The sequence below is a fragment of the Squalius cephalus genome, assembly GCF_949319135.1.
Source record: "Squalius cephalus genome assembly, chromosome: 15".
Taxonomy (NCBI): Eukaryota; Metazoa; Chordata; class Actinopteri; order Cypriniformes; family Leuciscidae; genus Squalius; species Squalius cephalus.
In genome coordinates, this window is record NC_137136.1 from 2,573,879 (window position 1) to 2,597,438 (window position 23,560).

The following is a 23,560-nucleotide window of genomic DNA, read 5'->3' on the forward strand; positions in this document are numbered from 1 at the left end:
TGAAACGGACTTAAAATTGGTTCCTTTGTAAGTAGGTTAAAGGTCGTGTGACTGACTGTTGTTACTAAACGCAGCGCTGCCAGCATATCTAGAGACTTCACTCAATATTAAACGAAATTATTACAATAAGTGGTGAGAAAAACGCAACTTTCTAAGAATTAGAAACTAAATATATTGGCAAAATGATTCACTGAAGCGCTCGAAAGGAGGACATCTGGTGGTCACAATGAAAAGACTTCAGTCAAAATTAACCAGTGCCCTTATTTTTTATGTAAAACAAAGAGCTTGAATTTGTGTGTAATGATATTTTGATTATAGGTAAGTGTAATTTAACACAAATATAGATTTCTTAAAGTTGCTCCGGGTTTTGTTCATATATGTGTGTATACAGTCATGGAACATTTGGAAACATTACTATTTTAATGTTTTTGAAAGAAGTCTCTTCAGCTCATCAAACCTGCATTTATTTGATCAAACATATAGAAAAACTGTAAAAAAAAAAAAAAAAAAAAAAAAAAACAATTATAGAAATATTATTACAATGTAAAATAGCTGTTTTCTATGTAAATATATAGTAAACTGTAATTCATGTGATCAACATTACTCCAGTCTTCAGTGTCACATGATCCTTCAGAAATCACTCTAATATGAGGATTTATTATCAATGTTGGAAACAGTTGTGCTGCTTAATATTTGTTTTAATAACCTGTTATACTTTTTTTTTTTTTTAGGATTATTTGATGAATAAAAAGCAAAAACAAAGAAAACAAAACAGCATTTATTTAGAATATACTGTTCCAAAGTTTGGGGTCAGTAATTTTTTTTTTCTTTTTTTTAAATAAATTAATACTTTTATTGAGCAAGGATGTGTTAAATTGATAAAAAGGATAGTAAAAACTTATATTGTTAGAAAAGATTTCTGTTTTGAATAAATCCTGTTTTAACTTTTTATTGATGAATCCTGAAAAGTATTACAAGTTCCAAACAAATATTAAGCAGCACAACTGTTTCCAACATTGATAATAAATCAGTATATGATAATGATTTCTGAAGGATCATGTGACACTGAAGACTGGAGTAATGATGCTGAAATTCACCTTTGATCACAGGAATAAATTATAATATATTCAGTTATTTTAAATTGTAATAATATTTCACATTATTACAGTTTTTTTCTGTATTTTTGATCAAATAAATATTATATTTAAATAAATATATAAATGTAAACATTTAATATACATATATCTATATGTTTTATATTATTTTGTGTTTTATTTTATATGTTATTTCCTCACTCCAGCTGGTGGCAGTACTGCTGCCATTAAGCCTCAGAAGAAGAAGCAGAATCTCACATGACTGGAGTGTTTGTTCCCGTGATCATGATCTGTGTGTGTGAGAGTCAGAGCACTGATGGATCAGCTGCAGCTCAACACACACTCTTCACACAGGTAATGCATCACACTGTCTGTACGCAGCTCAGATTCTCACAGAGAGCTATCAGAGACACAGGAATGCACTGTGAAGACAATGATTGAAGAAAATATATTTTAATAATGCAATTTGATGCATTGTGCATCTCCTGCGACTGGAGATTCAACACTGTTCTGCTGGTCCTCAGAATTGTTTTGTATACATAGAGACCAACAACTTCTGAGAAGGGATTGTGATTGTAAAAAAAGTTGATGAACTTGATATTGTACTTTTATGCGTCACAGGAACAAGTTTATCTGCAGTCACAAAAATCAAGAAAAGAAGGTTGTGCAAATAGCTGAAGGTATGTCTGTTATTAAGTTGTGTTGGTCACATGATGCATGCTTTATTTGTTACGGTTCTCTCTTTTCCTGATGTTCTTCTTAATCCCCAAGATATTTGCTTTAGTTCTGTGTAGTTGGCGAGTTTAGCAACAGTATGATGTGCTATAAATGATCTTGAACACTTTGTTTTATTTTTATACATGTCAAATGCATTATATTTCATGTTAATCGAGAGACTTTTAGATTACTTATAAGTACTATTAATTATAAAATATAAACTCAATTTATTTTTATGCCAATGAACTTTATTCAATTCTGCAGGTGTGGCAGTCGCCGGTGATCCTCGCCCTTTAGCTCGTGTGGACGGAAACGTTCACTATCAGTTTCACACAGAAAATCCTGGAGGACAGGTGAGTGTCCTTTCAGTGCCGTCATAGATAACTCCTTTATTAGAGTCAAGCTTTTTCAGAGGAGGATTAAACCGATGTCGATGCCAAAAGCCTTTGACTATCTGTCTGATATAGTTCATTTCTTAGTTAGTTCATGTTTTTGGTCATTTTTGTCTCTCTTAATGGGAACCTTATAAACTTGGCCGAGTATCTGTGTGGTTTTACCTCAAAATGCCTTAAAATTATATTTCAGAAATGAAGGATGAGTTATTTGTTAAATTATTTTTTGCATTATTTTTAATGCAAAAAGAAAAGAAAAAGGATGGGGGGTGATTTTATTAAAATTGTATTATACATTATGGTAGTATTTAATTAATGCGTATTAAACAATATTAAAAATACTGAATAAAATACTGATTTTTCCCCCCTCTAATATAATGAGAGCAACCACTGAGAATAATGAGAATTTAGGGTAAAAATGTACATTGAAAATAGCTTTATTTTATTTATTTTATTTTTCATTGCCAAGTGACTGTCTGGTTTTACATCAAAATGCCCAAAAATTATATTTCAGAGAATGAAGGATGAATTATTTTTTCATTACTTTAATGCAAAAAAAGGAGGGATTTTATTTAAATGGTTTAGTTATACATTACGGTAGTATTTAATTTATGCTGATTAAACAATATTAAAAATACTGAATAAAAACATTAGTATTTTCTCCCCTCTAATATAATGAGAACAACCACTGAGAATAATAGGAATAACAAAATTACAGTAATGAGATTTTAGGGGGGGAAAGTACATAAATGGACATTGAAAATAGCTTTATTTTCTTTATACATATCGTTTTCTTGAGTTTTTTGCACCGGCAGTCATGTGATTCTAATCTCTCACTGGGATTGGCACTGGGCCTGTGTCACATGTCAGTCAGAAGGTGGGTCACATGACAGATGATTGGAGGGGGGGGGGGGGGGGGGGGGCTGTTAAGGGGTATTTACAAATGTGTATTCTTTCAGTGAACAACTGTGTCGTTTTAGACCTTTAAATTAGATCATGCGCAGCTCTCTGCATGGACTGGAGGGATGATTATTAAATGGATGAATGGAGAATTCAGCCAGGAGACGCTGGAAACTTTCCCATGAACACTTTATAGTTAATCATGACATTTTCCCTGCAATTTAGGTCGACAAAAAGCAGCAGACTCTCTCGTTTTGAATGTCGAGATGTTGCGATACCTTAATCACATCATATCTTGCTGTACAACATCAGCTAAAGTATCATTTAAAGTCCCCCTGTGGTGAAAATCCAGCTTTTAATGTTGTTTATATGTCTATGTGGTGTTTTTAATGTTGTTTATGTCTATGTGGTGTTTTTAATATGCTTTAAGACAAAGCATGTGTAAATTCATAAGTCGACAGCATTGCTGAGTATTTCCTCCTTAAAACTGCAGTGAACCAAAGACAGTCTCAAAAACACGCTTTGAAATCGCTGGTGTTTCTGACGTCACAAACTACCTTGTAACCAATCAGATCAACGTGTGATCATCAACCAGTGGATCTCTGAGCTGAGTGAGTGAGTGGAGGCGGGGCTCATTTGCATATTCATAGGACCACGTATACTAAGTGTAGAGTTACATTCAAGCAATGTTAAGGCATGAAGAATTTTTTTTTCAAGGAAAAAAAACGTTTAAATATGTAATTTTGGTGATCAAAGGTGTGCTTTAAGGAATAAAATTATTGACTACAGGGGGGACTTTAAAGGGGTGGTATAATGCTCTTTTCACAAGATGTAAAATAAATCTCTGATGTCCCCAGAGTGTGTGTGTGAAGTTTTAGCTCAAAATACCCCACAGATATTTTTATATAGCATGTTAAAATTGTCACTTTTTGAGGGTGAGCAAAATCACACCGTTTTGAGTCTGTCCCTTTAAATGCAAATGAGCGGCTGCTCCCGGCACAGTGGGCGGAGCTTCAAGAGCTCGTGTTCTTTTACCTCACACACACATGCACTGAAAATTTCAAAAACTTTTAGCCTTTTATGTTCAAACCGGAGTCAGACAATGATGGAGAGACTCAAGAAGAAGTGACAACATGTGGAAGCAACAGGACATTTCTGAATGGTTAGTTGATGAATTATGTTGCTGATGTGGAGTTATGATGATAATCTATGATAATCTATAAATCGTTTTCCCGCAGGCGGGGTTTATGTAAATTTCTAAATCACACGAGGTCCCCGGATAATACTAATCCAGTGTGAACAGGGCTATTGAAAACCTAAAAACATCTGGAAAATAAAACAAACGTCATGGAAATGGTGCTAAAAATACTCTCTACATCCACTGAAAAAAGGCATATTAAGAATCAATATTGGATAATATATACAGTGTTTCCTTTAGGATTTTTTTTAGCAGTGGGGGCAGGTCTGTCCGAACAACCGCGCGATTATCCGCGGGATTCTCCGACATGCACTTTAACAATCACTGCTGATAGACGGCTTTCGTACAGCCCGGGCTTTATGGTAACTTGTTTTATTAGGAGCACTTGTGCTCCTAATTAAAAAAATTTAGGAGCACAGTCCAAATTTTTTTTTTTCCTTTAACGACACAATAGGCTTGTTTGAGATGCGCCTTGCCTCGCCTGAAATGTAGGCGAGAGTAGGCGGCTGCAGTGAGAGGAGGAGTGAAAAAAGCGCAGGCAAGCCGGACAGTTCTCTCTTCTCGCAGTGGATCTGACACCTGCGAGATCAAAGGTGGATATCGCGGGATTCACCGGATTCACGCTCGTGCACAGTGTTGCTAATAAACTGGATGGAATTTAAGTTCTGTTGCTTTTATATGAAAATAAATATAATGAACAAGACACCCAAAGTAGCCTACTTATTTAATTCCATTCCAAATACATGTTTATCAGTCTTTTTTTCTTTAATACAGACATGTTTTTTTTTTTTTTTTTTTCTTTCGTTTTTTTTTTTTATAAAAAATACATTGCATAACCCATAGAGATCGCACTGTTAGATAGTTTGGGAATATTCACACATAATGTATACACATAAAACATGATATCAGAGTTTTAAAATCAAACATTTTAAAAGAGAACAAATACATCACGGTTTAAACCAATGAGCATTAAGCTGTGTCGTCAGCAAGTCGTTTCCCATCATGCTTTTGATCAGCGCAGTCGGTGGAGAGCAACTGCGCGCGACTGCAGAATCCGACAGGTGTGCCTTGCGCTCGCGAGAGATTTTTGACATACGTCAGCATGACATCAGAGCAAGGCGGACCGCACTCGGACACATTTCTAACCGGCATGCATCTCGCGCTGATCACCGGTGATCGATTCTGCGCAGATTTTGCTCATCTCAAACAAGCCTAATATTACTGTGCCACATTGTGTGACAAAAGTTTACCTTATGAACATTAAATATTTTCAGTTTTAGAAAAACAATTACACTGGCTGTCATAAATAAATTGCATAAAAAAAAATAAAAAAAAAACTAAATTCATACATTTCGTGCCTCACTAGCGATTCTTGCTTGAAGTGTGAATGTCCGCACACAAACATTGTTGGCCCTGCAGGGTTTTACCTGGGTCAAAAATGGTCTTCGGTGGCCAACACTTAAAAAAAAAAAAAAAAAGCTGTGATTTTACCTATGGATTTCATAGCTTTGTAAGATAAAATCCTTCTTTAATAGATTATTTTGGTATATAATCATATCAATATAAAAAAGCAGGGAGAAAAAGTAGCATTAAAAAGTTTATTTTAACTAATAGTCTTATTTTCTACCATCTACAATTGAATAGGCTACCATTCAGTTGTAAATGCTGTAGTTTATTAAGGCTAAATCTAGCTAACCATATAGGCTGTACTAAAGGGGGTAAGCACACCTTACGTTCTTATTTGTTCTGTAAATTATTTTTTTTAAACACTTTACAATATGGTTTGATTTAACATTAGTTTATTACTAACATGAACCATGAGCAATACATGTTACTGAACGTATTCATCTTTATTAATCTTAATAAAAATACAGCTGTTTATTGTTTGTTCATGTTAGTTCACAGTGCATTAACTAAATGTTAACAAATACAACTTTTGATTTCAATAATGTAGGCTATTAAATGTTGAAATGAACATTAGCAAAAATTAATACATTCTGTAGAAGTGCAGTTTATTAAAAGTTAATGTTAACTAATGTAGTTATAACTAGAGTTTAATAAATGGAACCTTATTGTAAAGTGTTACCGATCTGTTATACACCGATTCAGACGTCTCGTGAGTTCAGTGTTGGAAAGATCAGTCGTTTAACCATTCATTAAAACGTGGAACCTTGCTTCGCAAAGAGAGTGCTCGCGCACACGCGACCAGAGGGCGCGCGCTCTCGCTCTCTCGTTCTTTTAAACATGCGCCCAGCTGTCACAAGCGCAGCAGTTTATCTACATTACACACCGGTCAAATAAGACTTTGGCGGGACGAAAAAAACGCTTTGGCGGCTGCCAAAAAAAAAAAATCTTCGATCGGGTCAGTCGCACAAGTGCGCCTAAATATCTTTTCATGATCGCACACAGACATATTTAGGCGCAAATGCGAGTGAAATGGTCGCACTGTAGAGCCCTAACGTTACCGTGGCGGCAAAAATTTTGCCGTGGCGGGCCGCCATTAACTAATCAACATAGAGGAAACACTGATATATATATATAAAATCTATATTTTAATCAACCCTAGTAATGGAAGTCTCTGGCTGTGTCCGAAATCGCACATTCTCTACTTTCTGAGTGCTAAAAAAGTACATTCTGTATAGTATGAGTGTGTTTAGTATGAATGTAATCTTGACGTACTACATCCGCCATGTTGTCATTATCATGTGATCTACCAGCGTCAGCTGTGTCGCTTCACTGTCATTCATAAATCCTCATAAATCCTCAAAAAAAAAAAGTAAAGTGATAGTAAAGTGTCCATCATTTGCACACTTCAGAATCTGCCGGAAGTAGTAGATCATTTGGGGACTTTCTGCCTTCTCTCTTATGAGTTCAGACATACTTTTGTCACATACTGGTTTTTTTTTTTGTCTACTATATATATTAGGGAAGTATATGTGATTTCATATGCTGCCTTGGTTTTTTGTCTTTAAAGGTACAATATGTAAGAATTTTGCATTAAAATATCCCATAATCTCAAGGCCAGTGTTATATATTTTGTTAAGTTGATTACTTACAATATCCCAAATGTTTCCAACTATTTTTAAATCGTGAGAAAATTGCGATTTTAACCAAGGAAACGGGGCGTTAGAGCAGGGGGGAGCTGGGAGTCGCCGGTCAATGGTGTCATATCCGCGTTACCCTCGGCTTCCGCTCGTGCTGCGTGGAGTCCTGGACAAAGGCGGAAGTTGTAGTTGTAGCGTCTATCAAGCAACAAACGTTAGCTTGTTTCGTGCTGTCCTTGTGGAACACAATTATTCTTTACCGATTGCAGCTGGGTCTGTCGACAAAGCATGCTTTATTTTATATTTTCCAAATGTAGCATTCAGTAATAGTTATGTTTATGTAAGGGAAGTATTATTGCTTTAGATTTGTGTTTAGTTTATTGACATTGTTTATCACGTATGGTGTTTATGGCCATGTAAATAAATATAGCATGTGTTATACATAAAGATTAATCAGTATTTTGGCAAATGATGTGGGTATGTTCGAATGTACTTTTACAACAATTGTTTAGAACACGTAAAACTGCGCCGCGTTATCACAACAATGAATTCGACATACAGTAACATCTATGATAACCAATGTGGTATTAAACCTTACTTTTCTTGCGGTTAATTAATTTGAATGAAATAAAAGTGTGATGAGGTTCAAGAGTCAGGAAGGAAGAAGACAGGGGTCGGCGTGACTGGGACTCGTACTTTATTAAAGTAAAGCAAAACAAACAAAAGTCGTGCACAACGCGCATTCACCGTGGCAACCGCGACGGCACAAAACAGTTCAAAAATGAGAGCTCGGATCCACCAGTTTTCTTTCTCTGCGTCCAGTTTTCTCTCCAGTCTCTCTCTCGTTCCAGCGCGGCTTATAAGCGTCTTTCCACGCCGATCACAGCAATAAGACACAGGTGTTCGTCATTTGCACTTGATCTTGCGTCCCGCTCGTCTCTTCTCTCTCCCATTACAGACCACGCTGAACCACGGCCCCCTCGCCACAAAAAGCATGTCATTATAATAATAGAACTAAAAATAGAACTTAGCCTCATCCATGAACATGATTTTTCGATTCCCGTCTGACTGATTTACATCCACGGTGGAGTTTAAAGTTCCCATCATTCCACGCTCATTCACATCGTCATCAAGCTACACCGTTGTTGTTGTTTGGAATGTAGCGCCCTCTAGCGGCAAAAAATTCTTGCATATTGTACCTTTAAATGCTATATTGTTTTTTGTCTGTAAATACTATATTGTTTTTTGTCTTTAAATACTATATTGTTTTTTGTCTTTAAATACTATATTGTTTTTTATTATTTGAAACCAGGATTATCATTAGAGCGGCAGTCCATAACGTTTGGCGCTCTAGCGATTAATAAACAGAACTTGCGGAAGAACATTGTAGCCGGAACTACTTCTCTCTGTTTATGTCTATGACGAGTCACGCACGAACCAGCCCGAATAGAAATAGTCCAAATATAAACACTTATTATAGGTGTTTTTCGCTTTAAGATGCTTAAAGTGCTTGAAGTTTTACTTTTTGAAATTTAAGTCCTGGAAAGCCCTTGAAATCAGCCATATTTAAGAAAAGCTACTTGAAAAGCGCTTGGTTTATTGAAAGACAATATGTAAAATTAGAGTTTAATTTTATTGAAAAAACAATCTTTTCACACAAAATTAATGCTGCAGCCGCAGTCTAATACAGATATAGAGCCATTTCACATGGCTATGAGCGTGATATTGCTCATATAAATATCAAAGTAGGCTATATGATACATCCTTCATTCTTCAGGTCAATCATATAGCCTATTCATGCGAGAAAAAATCAGTTTGAATAAAGGAAAGCGATATCTTTGTCATAGTATCCTTTCAGTGATTAAAGTTTCCACAGTCATTGCATGTGCTGCACTTTATTATTTGTACTATTTTGTTTTATTTATCCATTTACCTTTCATAGAATTTAAAAGACAATAAAGATATTGTCCAATAAGTGAGATCTCAGTCCGTGAAAACCAAGAAAGTAGTGCGTGAAAAGTCCTACTTATATAGTAGGGAGGTGTTTGATTTCGGATTCTCTGTCGTCCTCAGGTGACATACCGAGTGATTCCTGTCTCAGATCAAACACTGGAGGGTAGAAGTGAAGTCGGAGAGCCGGCTAATATCACTGGATCCCTGCCGGTATGAAGTCAACATGTTCACACTTCATTATGGTTCAACATGAGTCTCATTCAACACACAGCAGAACATGACAATGTGTCAGAGCAGATAATGCATGTTTACACAAACTCAGCCATAACCAAATCTCCAGATGTTAAAGTTTATGCATTGTTTTCTCCCAGACAGTAATTCATAACTCTTTGAGTAATGAAGGTGACAGAGAGGAGGCGCGATGTGTGTATTACCCAGCATCGTCTGTGAGCGAGGGAACAGCAGCCGAACACACATTCACACAAACGACAGGTTTGAGATCTGCCGCCTCACACACCACACGTACAGAATCACAACACGCTTCAATAGATTGAGCAGCTGATCGTTATACAGTCATTTCACTTCAGTTAGAGGATGTCTCAAAAAACATCTCAAGTCAAGTATATTTGTATAGCGCTTTTCACAATACAGATGGTATCAAAGCAGCTTCACTGTATTAAATCAAAATAACACAACAAGTGGAGGAATGGTTCTAACTAATGAAGAATTCTTCTACCAAGTAATGTAGTTGTTTAGTTTACTTTCAGAGTAAGGTGTGTGTGTGCTGTTATCTGCATTTCACAACGACTTCGATCCTCAAGAGTCTAAAATATCAATGTGATGATGCCAGACTTATTTTGAACTCATTTGCATTCAGTTGTGAATGAAAGATCCTTAATCTCATTATTTTATCTTTTTATCTGGAAAATATTTAATTTTATCAATTTGATTTATTATTTTAAAGCAGCTGCATACTATTTATTTCATATACAGTACAACCAATTTTAAGTTTTTTTTTTTTTCAGGATTATTTGAAAGTTCAACAAACAGCATTTATTTGAAATATAATCTTTTATTTAAATATAATAAAAGTGTCCTTGCTGAGTAAAAATAAATACATTTCTTTATCGTTGTCTTACCTACCCCACACATTTTAATAGTAGTGTATCACAGTTTACACAAAAATATTAAATATTTCAACATTGATAGTAATCATAAATGTTTCTTGAGCATCAAATCATCATATTAGAGTGATTTCTGAAAGATCATGTGACACTGAAGACTGGAGTAATGATGCTGAAAATTCAGCTTTGATCACAGGAATAAATTACACTTTACTGTATATTCACATAGAAAACCATTATTTTAAATTGAAATAATATTTCACAATATTACTGTTTTACCTGCACTGTTTTAATCAAACAAATGCAGCCTTGGTGAGCATAAGATAGTTCTTTCACAAACATTAAAAAATATATATTTTTCCAATTATTTTTTGACTGCTAGTGTATATAACAATAAATATTATTATTATTATCATCATCATTATTATTATATGTGTTCATATACACTCACCTAAAGGATTATTAGGAACACCTGTTCAATTTCTCATTAATGCAATTATCTAATCAACCAATCACATGGCAGTTGTTTCAATGCATTTAGGGGTGTGGTCCTGGTCAAGACAATCTCCTGAACTTCAAACTGAATGTCAGAATGGGAAAGAAAGGTGATTTAAGCAATTTTGAGCGTGGCATGGTTGTTGGTGCCAGACGGGCCGGTCTGAGTATTTCACAATCTGCTCAGTTACTGGGATTTTCATGCACAACCATTTCTAGGGTTTACAAAGAATGGTGTGAAAAGGGAAAAACATCCAGAATGCGGCAGTCCTGTGGGCGAAAATGCCTTGTTGATGCTAGAGGTCAGAGGAGAATGGGCCGACTGATTCAAGCTGATAGAAGAGCAACTTTGACTGAAATAACCACTCGTTACAACCGAGGTATGCAGCAAAGCATTTGTGAAGCCACAACACGCACAACCTTGAGGCGGATGGGCTACAACAGCAGAAGACCCCACCGGGTACCACTCATCTCCACTACAAATAGGAAAAAGAGGCTACAATTTGCACAAGCTCACCAAAATTGGACAGTTGAAGACTGGAAAAATGTTGCCTGGTCTGATGAGTCTCGATTTCTGTTGAGACATTCAGATGGTAGAGTCAGAATTTGGCGTAAACAGAATGAGAACATGGATCCATCATGCCTTGTTACCACTGTGCAGGCTGGTGGTGGTGGTGTAATGGTGTGGGGGATGTTTTCTTGGCACACTTTAGGCCCCTTAGTGCCAATTGGGCATCGTTTAAATGCCACGGCCTACCTGAGCATTGTTTCTGACCATGTCCATCCCTTTATGACCACCATGTACCCATCCTCTGATGGCTACTTCCAGCAGGATAATGCACCATGTCACAAAGCTGGAATCATTTCAAATTGGTTTCTTGAACATGACAATGAGTTCACTGTACTAAAATGGCCCCCACAGTCACCAGATCTCAACCCAATAGAGCATCTTTGGGATGTGGTGGAACGGGAGCTTCGTGCCCTGGATGTGCATCCCACAAATCTCCATCAACTGCAAGATGCTATCCTATCAATATGGGCCAACATTTCTAAAGAATGCTTTCAGCACCTTGTTGAATCAATGCCACGTAGAATTAAGGCAGTTCTGAAGGCGAAAGGGGGTCAAACACAGTATTAGTATGGTGTTCCTAATAATCCTTTAGGTGAGTGTATATATATATATATATATATATATATATATATATATATATATATATATATATATATATATATATATATATATATAATTTTATAACATTTATAATACAATTATTTATTATGTATATACAGTATATAAATAATATTGTAGTGATTCTGTTCATCCCTTTGGTTGTGAACTTACAGACTCCACATAATCATACAATAAATCTCTTATCAGAATAAACACGAGTTCTCTCAGTGGCAGTAAATGTGATGTGATTGTAGTGTTTACAACATCTGTCGTCTCTGGTTTAGGTCAATTCTACGTGATGATGACTCCTTCAGATGCTCTGCTCTCTGCCTCTCAGCGGACTCTAGCTCCACGCACACACACTTACACTGTGTAAGTACAAAAAAAGGCACAAAACAGGTGTTATGTTTTTAATAGGGCTGGGCAACGATTTATCGTGATTAATCGCATCCAAAATAAAAGTTTGTGTTTACATAATATATGTGTGTGTGCTGTGTATAATTATTTTGTATATAAATACACACATATTCATGTATATAGTTAAGAAATATTTGCATGTATATATGTTTATACATCATTTATATTATATATAAATATTTTATATACAGTATAAATAACATATTTTTCTTAAATATATACATGCATGTGTGTGTATTTATATATACAAAATAATTATGCATAGTAACCACACATATATTATGTAAACACTAATTTTTTTATTTTGCATGCGATTAAGTTGCACAGTCCTGGTTTTTAAGCCTATTTTTAAGATCTGTATCTTAGTGTCACTTTACCACAGAAGATCGTCCTTCAGTCTACAAAAATCTTGCATTTACAGCCACAGGTGTTGTCCATTAAAGCATAACCCATAATTTAGTATTGAATGACACACATTTACACATTTTATAGGTCAAATAATACCGTGTCAGTAGGGGTGTGAACCTACACTGGTCTCACGGTTCGGTTCGATTACGATTATCATGTCATCGATTCATTTCAATTCGATATCACGATGCACTGCATCCTCAATTTTCAGTTTTACTTCACATGTATACAATTTTGTCAATAAATATAAGCAGTCAGACTCTGCCAGGCGCTAACAGCCTGGGGTGAAAACGGCTGACGTGTTTTCTCAAGTTAGTGGTATTACCCCCTGAGTATTTTATGTGTGCGTGACATGATTTACACACAGCGTGTGTCTTCTGCAGGTCGTGCTTACCAGGTTGTTCATAAAACGAACACGAACATGAGAGACGAACATTTTACAGCACACGAACGAGATTGAACAGCACACGAACATGAGAGAGATGGCACTGGAGACTATGGGCCCTATTTTAACGATCTGAAACGCAAGTATCAAATGCGAAAGTAACTTTGTGGGCGGGTCTCGGGCGCTGTTGCTATTATACCGGCGGGATAAATGACTCTTGCGCCCGACGCAAATCTAAAATGTGTTGGTCTGAAGTCGCTTCATTACTCATAGGTGTGGTTTGGGCGTAACGTGAAATAAACCAATAAGAGCGTCATCTCACATTCCCTTTAAGAGCAGGCGCACTTGTTCCATGGCGGATTGCTATTATAACGGCGGATTTGCCAGGAGCGGTTCACAGCCGAGGAGACCGACGTTCTCGTCAGGGCCGTAAAACACAGAGAAGTGACATTGGGGATGGAGAAACTCACCCAAATTAGCTTCGCTTAAACAGGCGTATAATAATTTGGGTAAATGTGTAAGCTAGATTTATGCCTATTTTTTCACATCTTCATGGACACCACAATGATTTCCCTCGTGTGTTAATATTGTTCCTTGTAATAATGTATGGTTTTCTAAAAATGAAAACTGCTGCTTCTGTGTAAATGAGATAAGCAGAGTGTGTGTGCGTTGTGCACACGCTACATTGATTATGGCCAAGCATGCGCCCTTAAAATAGCATCTGAATAACATGCGCAACGTGCCACTGACTTTAGACGAGGTTTCTCCTGGTCAGTGGCGGAATTGTTTTCTGAAACTGCAAAATAGCACCAGGGAACGTTTGCGCCGGAACACGCCTCCTCTTTTCGCTGAACCACCCCCGGGAGCGCAAGTTCATTCCCTAATTTACCGACATGCGTCTGTGGAGGGAAAAGTCCGCTGTGTGCGGGTGCAAAATAGGAATGATACATGCGTCGTGTACAAAGTCAATTGCGCTGGGTGCAAGATAGGGCCCTATGTATGTAATGTATTATGTATGTAATACAGAGATTATGTATTTATTTATGTTAATATCTGCGCAATTAATGTGTATTTAGCCTGCCCCCCAAATGTTGACAGGTATGCTCTGTGTTGCACTTTTGCATGTTCCTTGCTCTCCATTTAACCTTGGGATCCCGCTCCATATGAAAACAGGGCTGTTTGTCACGATTCTGGTTTTTGACAGGATCATTGTGGTTTGTTGTGCTTCCTTCTGAAGGTGCTGTTTTTACTCTGCAGAAGCAGAAGTGTTGTGAAAACGGGCGATGCTCACACGTTTGTGCGGTTGCAACATTCTCATCCTCCAAAATAGGCTCAGTAGAAATATCCTGCTGAAGAGTCACGCGTTTGTTTCAGTCATTCTTGTTTGATTATTTCCTTCTTTTGGACACGCACAGCTTTTGCAGCTCATGTGAAATCTGCAGCGTAATGAATTCCACAAGAGTCCTAATCTCTCTTTCTTCCATTAGAATTACAAATCCCTCGGGTTATTATTTCCTGGGATAAAAGCCACTGTAGTTAGAGAGTGTGGGTTGCATGCAGAATGAAATGCTGATCACACAGATACACAGTGTTTTTTTTAGTATTATTTATACTATTATAGTATTTACTAATAAATTAGTTTTAGCTGTGTGCTTTTTTTCCCCATTTTTATTAGTTTTCATCATCAAATTTCGTGCAAAATGTCTCATGTATTTGAAGTGTGGTCAAATATTGTCAAAAATGATGGTTTGCTCTGTTGCACATCCCAGATTTAAGCAAATGTAGTATGTTTTTTTAGATCTTCCAACATTTTTCTTATTGTATGCACATTATAAATACTACATAAATTGTAGGTTGTATGCAATTCCAGTATATTTCTTGTAATATTTGTCTGTTTATGTGAATATCAGTCAGCAAAAGATGGTAAAAATCCAATCATGCTGTTTCTATAACGCTCCATCTTCCTTTAAGCTGAAATTACGCAATCAAAGTGTTTTTTGAAATGTCTGATATAAATTTGCCCCTTTTCTGCAGAGATGAACTCAACACACAACAGCATGAAGGTTTTAACTGGTGAGAAAAACCTTTACATCCCCTTAAGCCACAACAAAACTGTCTCTTAAAGGTATAGCGTATCATTTCTATGCCACAAAATTAACACCTAATGTGAGTAAAGATTGAGTAAAATGCACTATATGGACAAAAGTATTGTGACACACCTCTTGATTATTGAATTCAGGTGTTTCAATCAGACCCATTGCCACACGTTATGAGTATTCTCTAGGCGTTGAGCGTACATCGTTTGTACAATCGTTATTGCAGTGCATTCTGGGATTGAATGAGTGCGCTCGCTAACGTCAACTGTGGTTTTGACAACACTACAAATGGCTGTCCCCTGAAATAGTGCCCTATTTAAGGGTACAGGGGGTGATTTCGGACACACCCATGATTGGATGAGTTTGGTCTGGAAGACTGGCTCACATAGAGTCAAGAGATTTCGATCACATGATCATTTTTTGATCAGAGATCTAAACCCCATCCAACACTTTTGGGATGAACTGGAACGGAGATTGCGAGCCTGGCGTTCTCGTCCAACATCAGTGTCTGTCCTCACACATGCTCTACTGGATGAATGGGCAAAAATTCCCACAGAAAAATTCCAAAATCTTGTGGAAAGCCTTTTGAGAAAAGTGGAAGATGTTATAGCTGCAAAATGGGGAACAAATCCATATTAAAATCAATGTATACAATAATAATGTCTATGTATTTATAATGCGATGTCATTGCAGTCCCAGTTGGTGAAATTATCAGATGTACTAATACTTTTGTCCTTATAGTGTATATAGAAATAAATAAGCATGCACGCAACAAAAATAATGGCAAAAATCATAATGAAGTTTCAGACACTCAAGCATGCTTGTCTTCCAATGTTTTGCAGATAGTCCCATCTCAAATTGGTTGAGCCAATATGATCATGTCCAAAATACGTTGCAATTCCATTTGGTGCCACCGGTGGTACAGAATTTACACACTTCACCTTTAAGTTGACCAGTGTCATGTTTCTTTAGTTTAACATGGTACATTCGCATACTGAGGTCACTTCCTCTGTATATAGTGCTAGATATAAAGAGACGCCCTGAAGAGTAAATAAAGCATCTTCACTTTGTGTTGGTTTGCATTTGAAGTGTCTCGCCTCCTCCATGGCGTTTTGCGAGTCGTGACTTCATTAAAGCGTATACCTGAGGGAAGATTACACTCGGAGAACAGTTGTGTCATTAGGCTAAAGTCGGGCTTCGGCAGCTGTTTCAGCACTGCAATTTATAACGTAATGAACACAGCCGATGCCGAGACTCCCTCGAGATCACACACACACACACACACACACACAAAGGGCAGAGAGACCTTACGGAGGGATCTGCCAATCCACACTAATGCTAGCTGTAACCTTACAAAGCTGAGACTAAGCTTGTCATACTCAGGGCCGTCTTTAGGGTGATGAAACTGTGCTTTAGGGGTCCAGGAGAACAGGCCCCGCCTCCTCTAACTCACACTAGAGCTGCGTCCGAAATCGCATACTTCCCTACTATATAGTAGATGAAAAACAGTATAGCCCCTTTCACACAGAGATTCCGGAAAATACACGGATAATGAGTCCCGGGATTTGTCCCGGGATCGTTTGATTTTGGTTCATTGACACTGCCAGTGATTTTCCGCAAAACTTTTGCGATCTTTTTTCTAAATGTCGACAAAAAAACTATTGCAAAATGATTTTTTTAAAAAATTTCCTCTTGCGATAAGTAAAATCATTCCAAAAACCATGGTAACGGATGTTGGTAGGTTTATGTACTATATCCCAGCCACTGCACTGGCCATTATTATTAATGGAAGGAGACGTATGTGTGTTTTCCAATCATTAATGGTAAGGAACGACCCTTATTATACTTGAGAGCGGCACATACAGTGCTATGCATAAGTTTAGACACCCATGCTAAAGTTGACTAAAAAGAGGAATAAAAAAAAATTGAACTTTTGGAAATTGAACTTAATGCCTTAATTAAAAAAATTAGGAAAAATCCAACCTTTAAGGACACCAATTTTCTTTGTGAATGAATAATGTATCGTAAATAAATAAATGTTCTTCCTTAAAATACAGGGTGCATAAGTTTGGACACCCCTATGTTAAATTCCCATAGAGGCAGGCAGATTTTTATTTTTAAGTATTTTTAAGTATTTTTTTTTTAGGATACTATGCATCCTGATAAAGTTCCCTTGGCCTTTGGAATTAAAATAGCCCCACATCATCACATAGCCTTCACCATACCTAGAGATTGGCATGGGGTACTTTCCATAAGATCATCTCTCAATGCAAATCAAACCAGCTATTAGGCTAACTGAAATAAAACCATGCCAATCTCTAGGTATGGTGAAGGCTATGTGATGATGTGGGGCTATTTTAATTCCAGAGGCCAAGGGAACTTTATCAGGATGCAGAGTATCCTGGATCCATGAAGTAACTGGCCTTTAAAAATAAAAATCTGCCTGCCTCTATGGGAATTTAACATAGGGGTGTCCAAACTTATGCACCCTGTATTTTAAGGAAGAACATTTATTTATTCACGATACATTATTCATTCACAAAGAAAATTGGTGTCCTTAAAGGTTGGATTTTTCCTCATTTTTTAAATTAAGGCATTAAGTTCAGTTTCCAAAAGATGATTTTTTATTCCTCTTTTTAGTCAACTTTAGTATGGGTGTCTAAACTTATGCATAGCACTGTATGAGGAGTTTCTGGGTGTTTCTCCCTCATTTCTGCTTCGAGGTCTTGATTGTGGCATTTATTTGAGGTTTAGAATCCAGTATTCCTGTAATTCTTTTGTCTTTTATGAATTTAATAAAGAACTCTGACTCTTATTCTGTCCAAACACACCGCGTCATCTACGTCAGGTGACCTGTAAATGCGCAAAAACTGTTTCCATTGCAGTTTTGCGAAATATTTCTTTTTTCGAATTGCCTGAAAAAACCCCTCATGCGAGCGGAAAAACTTTTTCGCGATAAATGGGAGTTTTTGCAATGTTTCGCAATTTCAATTTGCGCAATTTGAAGGGTAATGGAAACGCGGCTAGTGAATGCGTTCACACACATCCCGTAAAGATCCCGTAAGGACACGTGATGTCAGGATGTGTTGTAGAAAGGCCAGTCTAATCTTCCGCTACTGCTCTTTCCATTAAGTTTACTAATGATCTGCGCTTTCGATCTCAAGAAACCACGCGCGATCGAGATGCTTTGGCTTTGGCTTCATTTTTCAGGGCTTGTGCGGCACGCTTGTTTGGGACGCAGCCTGGGATCCATCCGGTGTGGTGAAGAGATGAGTCCCAGCTTAGGACCCAAGTAATCCGATTGGTTCAAAGCCCGTTTTATAATCGATTTAGTGCCTGGTTACAAATCAGATATCACTTTATTATATAGGTCGTCTGAACTGCGTTATAACAACCATTAATGTCTTTTAACTTATATGTTTCATATACTAGTATATAACTGAAGCTATAGATTGTGAAATTAAACATTTCTCGTTCTTAGTGTTTATTTTTTTTTAGTTATAGCTTAGATAGCAGCTTAGCATACAGCTATCCGAAATGATTAGAGATAAAGTTTTTTTCACCATCTACAATATTTTTCGATAAGAAAACTTCGATAACAAATATGATACAAGAATAATTCTGTTTAAGAATTAATTATGACATGACATGCAATGTTGCAAAACATACCTAAAAATGCAATTTCTTTCACTTTAACTATATAAATAATCAGGGTGAAAATAAAACATTATTACATTAATTAAAGTTTGATTGATTACATTAAGAATCTTGAGAACAGCTTTAGATCAGGCATATTACTGGGGTCCTAAACTGGGACTCCTCTCTTCACCACACCGGCCCGGGACACACTCACTAGTGGTTGACCACGGTGTTTTTGCCAATATCAATATAATGAGTGTAGGGTGGCTGATGGGTTTAATGTGAATACATACAGTCAAACCAAAAATTATTCAGACACCAGATACCATTTGTGATATTGTTTTACTAGCGTGTGCAGGACACCATAGTTCATTTATGTAAGTGGGGATAGAAAACTAAAATAATCTGTGACATATTATACCCCAAAATTCTTCATACAGTGACTACCAGTAACATTTATAAACATTTGGGACCAAATATTATTCAGACTCTTTGACCTGAGCATGTTTTGCTGAAGTGTTTTTTCTTTAATTGCAAATGTGACCTTTTTACACACAGACTGAACAAAATTAATCATTGCTTGGTAATTGTTTGAGCTAAACTGGTATTATCTAATTGTGTTGTAAAAAGCTGACAGATATTCAACATAATTCATTTGTGAGACAGTCTAACAGAAGGATGGACAAAACCAGTCAAATATCAACTGATTTGATAACTCTGACTGAAATTAACACTTACTTTAAACAATACTGACCGGTAATTAAAATTTTGTGCAATTAATGCAAGGAAAAAAACATGCATTGACCAAACTATCTGGCGCTTTTATACATTTAAAGATTATACTTTTGTTAAATTAATTTTATTTATTATTATTATTATTATTATTATTATTATGTCCCAAAGCATATTTTAATAAAAGATTAACTAAATTTCAAATTACAGAAATGTGCATATTTTATTTATTTATTTTTTTGTTTCATTTCATTTCATTTTTATTTAATTTAATTTTTTGTCTTTGTTTAGTGTTTGTTCTTAAATTATTTATGTATGTATTCATTCACTTATTTGCTTGCATGCATGCACACACACACATACTGTATATATATACAAATAAATACAAATTATTATATACAGTATATATACATATACACACACGTTATATACTGGTTTAGGTTTTTTGTTTGTAATTTTCTTTAAGATAAGGTTGCAGATGTTAAGCCTTTTAAAACACCTACATTGAGATACTAAAGTGAAGAAATATGTGAAATAATGCATATTGACCCCCCCCCCCCATTATTACTGTAGGAAAATGGACAGTCCGCGCACCCCTAGAGATGAGAGGAGAAGAGCACAACATAACGAAGGTCAGTGAATTCTCTTAATCTAATATGAGTCTTTACTCTGAATCAAAGCAACAGACCCTAGCTAACTAATACTGTTCCCATCCCAAAGATACTGGGAGTGAACCTCGTCAGGCATTGATGTACAGTAGATCTGCCTGCAGATGTCAGTAGAGCGTTGATAGACTGAACACATACAGCAATTTTAGACAGTATGGCCTAGATTTTGCCTCTGATCTTCTTGTTGTTGTTGATTTGCAGTTGAAAGGCGGCGGCGAGACAAAATCAACAACTGGATTGTGACGCTCTCGAAAATGATCCCAGACTGTGGTATAGATGGTGCCAAGACTGCAGCGGTGAGTTGCATGATGACCTATTGACCTGTGATTTACAATAGATGCCTTGAAACTGTATCCTCATGTTCCTCAGAGTAAAGGTGGGATCCTGTCGAAGGCGTGTGATTACATTAGTGAGCTGAAGGAACACCAGCAGAGGCTTCAGGAGAGTTGGAGGAGAGCAGAGAGAGTACAGGTGGACAATGAGCTGCTCAGACAGCAGGTACGCCTTTAACATCATTAGTCTGTAATCACGTTACCTATTCTGTAGTCTATACCCGTAAGCTGTTTTCCTCATGGGGACCAAAGAATGTCCCCACAAGCATTTTGGATATGGCAATGTTTGTTGGGACATTTTGTCCCCGTAAGGTAGGGTATACCTGAATCACACACTAACAATTCTATTCTCAGTCTCTCCTTCATTGGAAAGACACATAGGTCACTAATTAGCCCAATCATTACATTAACCCATTACTGGTCTGAACATGCTAAACAGCACCAGAAGAGGGTGCTGAAACATATCTGTCCAATTAAACAGAGATGTAATGTTATGTTATTCTATATTTTCTTTTCTTTTCTTTTCTTTACTTTTCTCTTTTGTATTTTATACTATTATATTTTATTTTATTTATTCTGTTCTATTTTATCTTTTATTTTATTCATTTTATCTTTTATTTTATTCTGTTTTACTGTATTATTTTATTATATTCTATTCTCTTTTCTTGTCTTTTATATTTTCTATTATATTCTATTTTAAAATATTTTATTTCTTTTCTTTTTTTTCTTTTCTTTTCTTTTCTGTACTTTTATGCTATTCTATTTCATTTTATTTATTCTGTTCTATTTTATTTTTTATTTTATTTTTTATTTTTATTCTATTTTATTCTATTCTATTCTATTTCATTTATTTTATTTTTTATTTATTTTATTATTCTATTCTATTCTATTCTCTTTTCTTGTCTTTTATATTTTCTATTATATTCTATTTTAAAATATTTTATTTATTTACTTTTTTTTCTTTACTTTTCTTTTCTGCACTTTTATGCTATTCTATTTCATTTTATTTATTCTATTTTATATTTTATTTTATTTTTTATTTTTATTCTATTCTATTTCATTTATTTTATTTTTTATTTATTTTATTATTCTATTCTATTCTATTCTATTCTCTTTTCTATTATGTTATTGTATTCCATTTTATTTCCATTTTATTTTTCTTCTATTCTATTCTATTCTATTCTATTCTATTCTATTCTATTCTATTCTATTCTGCCTTCCTGTAGCTCAAACTGTAGAGCATGGCACTAGCAACGCAAAGGTCACGGGTTTCAGTGAATGCATGAATTGAAAAATAAAAGCACAGCTTCAATACAATGTAAGTCGCTTTGGATAAAATTGCCTGGCAAATGTGTCAATGTGAACGTAAGTATTACACAAAACATTTGCCTCTACATCTTCAGATTTAATAATCAACTTCTACGTTGTTGTTGGTTTCAGATAGAGGAGCTCAAGAGCGAGAACGGCCTTCTCCGAGCACAACTGGAGCATCACGGCATTGACATGTTCACACAATGAGCTTCAGGCATTCTGGGAAAGAGATCAGATGATAAAAGACCTTCAGAGAATGGCAGAGGACTGAAGTGGGCCGAATGAATCGTGTTGACTTGTGCTCAAGAGTCTTTGTATGTCTGTGAAGCCAGGCTTGAGGTCAGAGGTCAAGAAGTTTTCAATAGCACCGACACCAGGACTCTATGATCCTGAAAGCATCTATTTATTCATCCTGACTAACTCCGGACTAAACAGTGGAATACAGGTTTTTTTTTTTAGTTTTCTCTGCCAGACATTTTCCTTTTGCTAATTTTCCAGCTTTGTTGCTTTAAATTTTGTCTTCATGCTTTTTCTTGAAGTATTAGTTGTTTGTTCAGTGCCTCGTTTAATTTAAAATTCTCCCGGAGAAAAATCCTCCTCTTTGTGGTGTTCTGGAAGGTCGTTACGGGATGAATGAAGCCGTGAAGAAATGTCATTAGCGGTACCCGTGAAATTTAGTGTTAAAATCGGAAACAAAAGCACCTGCTCGTCCCTCTAAAAAAAGCAAGAAAATTAGCTCCGTCTGGGATTATTAGCTTCTTATCTCAGATCGCCTTTGGAAGACGGTTCGGAAAGCATCAACTAATCTAAGCAGCAAATGAGAAAATATTCAAAAAGCTATTAAGTTTGCTAAATGCTGGACATCTCAGGACTGAAAACATGTTTGTTACTGAGTTTTATTCTATATCTTAATCTCCAAAAGACCTGATTAACATGATGGACGGCTACAAATAGCCACTTTGTTCTTAGTTTACTGATTTTTTTGTGTCATATTTATATAAACTAGTCATTATTCCCCCTTTAACCGTAGCTCAGATACGTGCAAATCGATCAACATTGATGTGATGCATTTAAATGTTTCTTATTTGATTTAAAAAGTGACACTGAGGATTTTTAGTGAGTAAAGACTTTGGTCTAGTCTTCCTGTAAATATGCTGTACAATAAATATTTTTACAGTGTTTTTATGGTTTTTGTCCTTTTTGGAGCTTGAGAGACTGTGGTCATGAAGATTCTTCAGTTCCCCTTCTGTGTTTCATTAAAGAAATCACAACATTCGGGTTTGGAACGACAAGAGTGAGTAAAGGTTTTTATTGTTGGATGAAATGCTACTTTTAAGTGCCTCTATTCTGCTATTTTAAAGTCTCCTACAATAGATTTACATGCATCCAAGGTCAAATCTGTCTGTCTGTCTATCTATCTATCCTTCTGTCTGTCTTTCTATCTATCCTTCTATCTATCTATCTATCTATCTATCTATCTATCT

General features: G+C 36.0%; 2 protein-coding genes across 2 annotated transcripts in view; both read left to right on the forward strand.

The window, feature by feature from the left end:
* The window catches only part of LOC307172232 (uncharacterized protein), a 381,392-nt gene that overhangs the window by 248,167 nt on the left and 109,665 nt on the right, over positions 1-23,560 (forward strand). The window lies entirely within an intron of this gene.
* usf2l (upstream transcription factor 2, c-fos interacting-like) lies at positions 34-23,257 on the forward strand. The gene is made up of 12 exons (XM_079894404.1): positions 34-318; positions 1,301-1,448; positions 1,716-1,774; positions 2,076-2,164; positions 9,419-9,508; positions 9,670-9,790; positions 12,373-12,460; positions 15,333-15,371; positions 20,339-20,397; positions 20,635-20,729; positions 20,803-20,931; positions 22,206-23,257. Exons 2-12 carry the CDS (start codon positions 1,411-1,413, stop codon positions 22,281-22,283), a joined length of 885 nt encoding a protein of 294 aa, XP_079750530.1. The 5' UTR covers positions 34-318; positions 1,301-1,410; the 3' UTR covers positions 22,284-23,257.

Excerpts from the sequence above, each read along its gene's own strand:
- usf2l (XM_079894404.1), top strand. The coding sequence starts at position 1,411 with ATGGATCAGCTGCAGCTCAACACACACTCTTCACACAG. Across the intron at positions 2,165-9,418 it reads CAGAAAATCCTGGAGGACAG|GTGACATACCGAGTGATTCC; the intron begins GTGAGTGTCCTT and ends TGTCGTCCTCAG. Across the intron at positions 9,791-12,372 it reads CACATTCACACAAACGACAG|GTCAATTCTACGTGATGATG; the intron begins GTTTGAGATCTG and ends TCTCTGGTTTAG.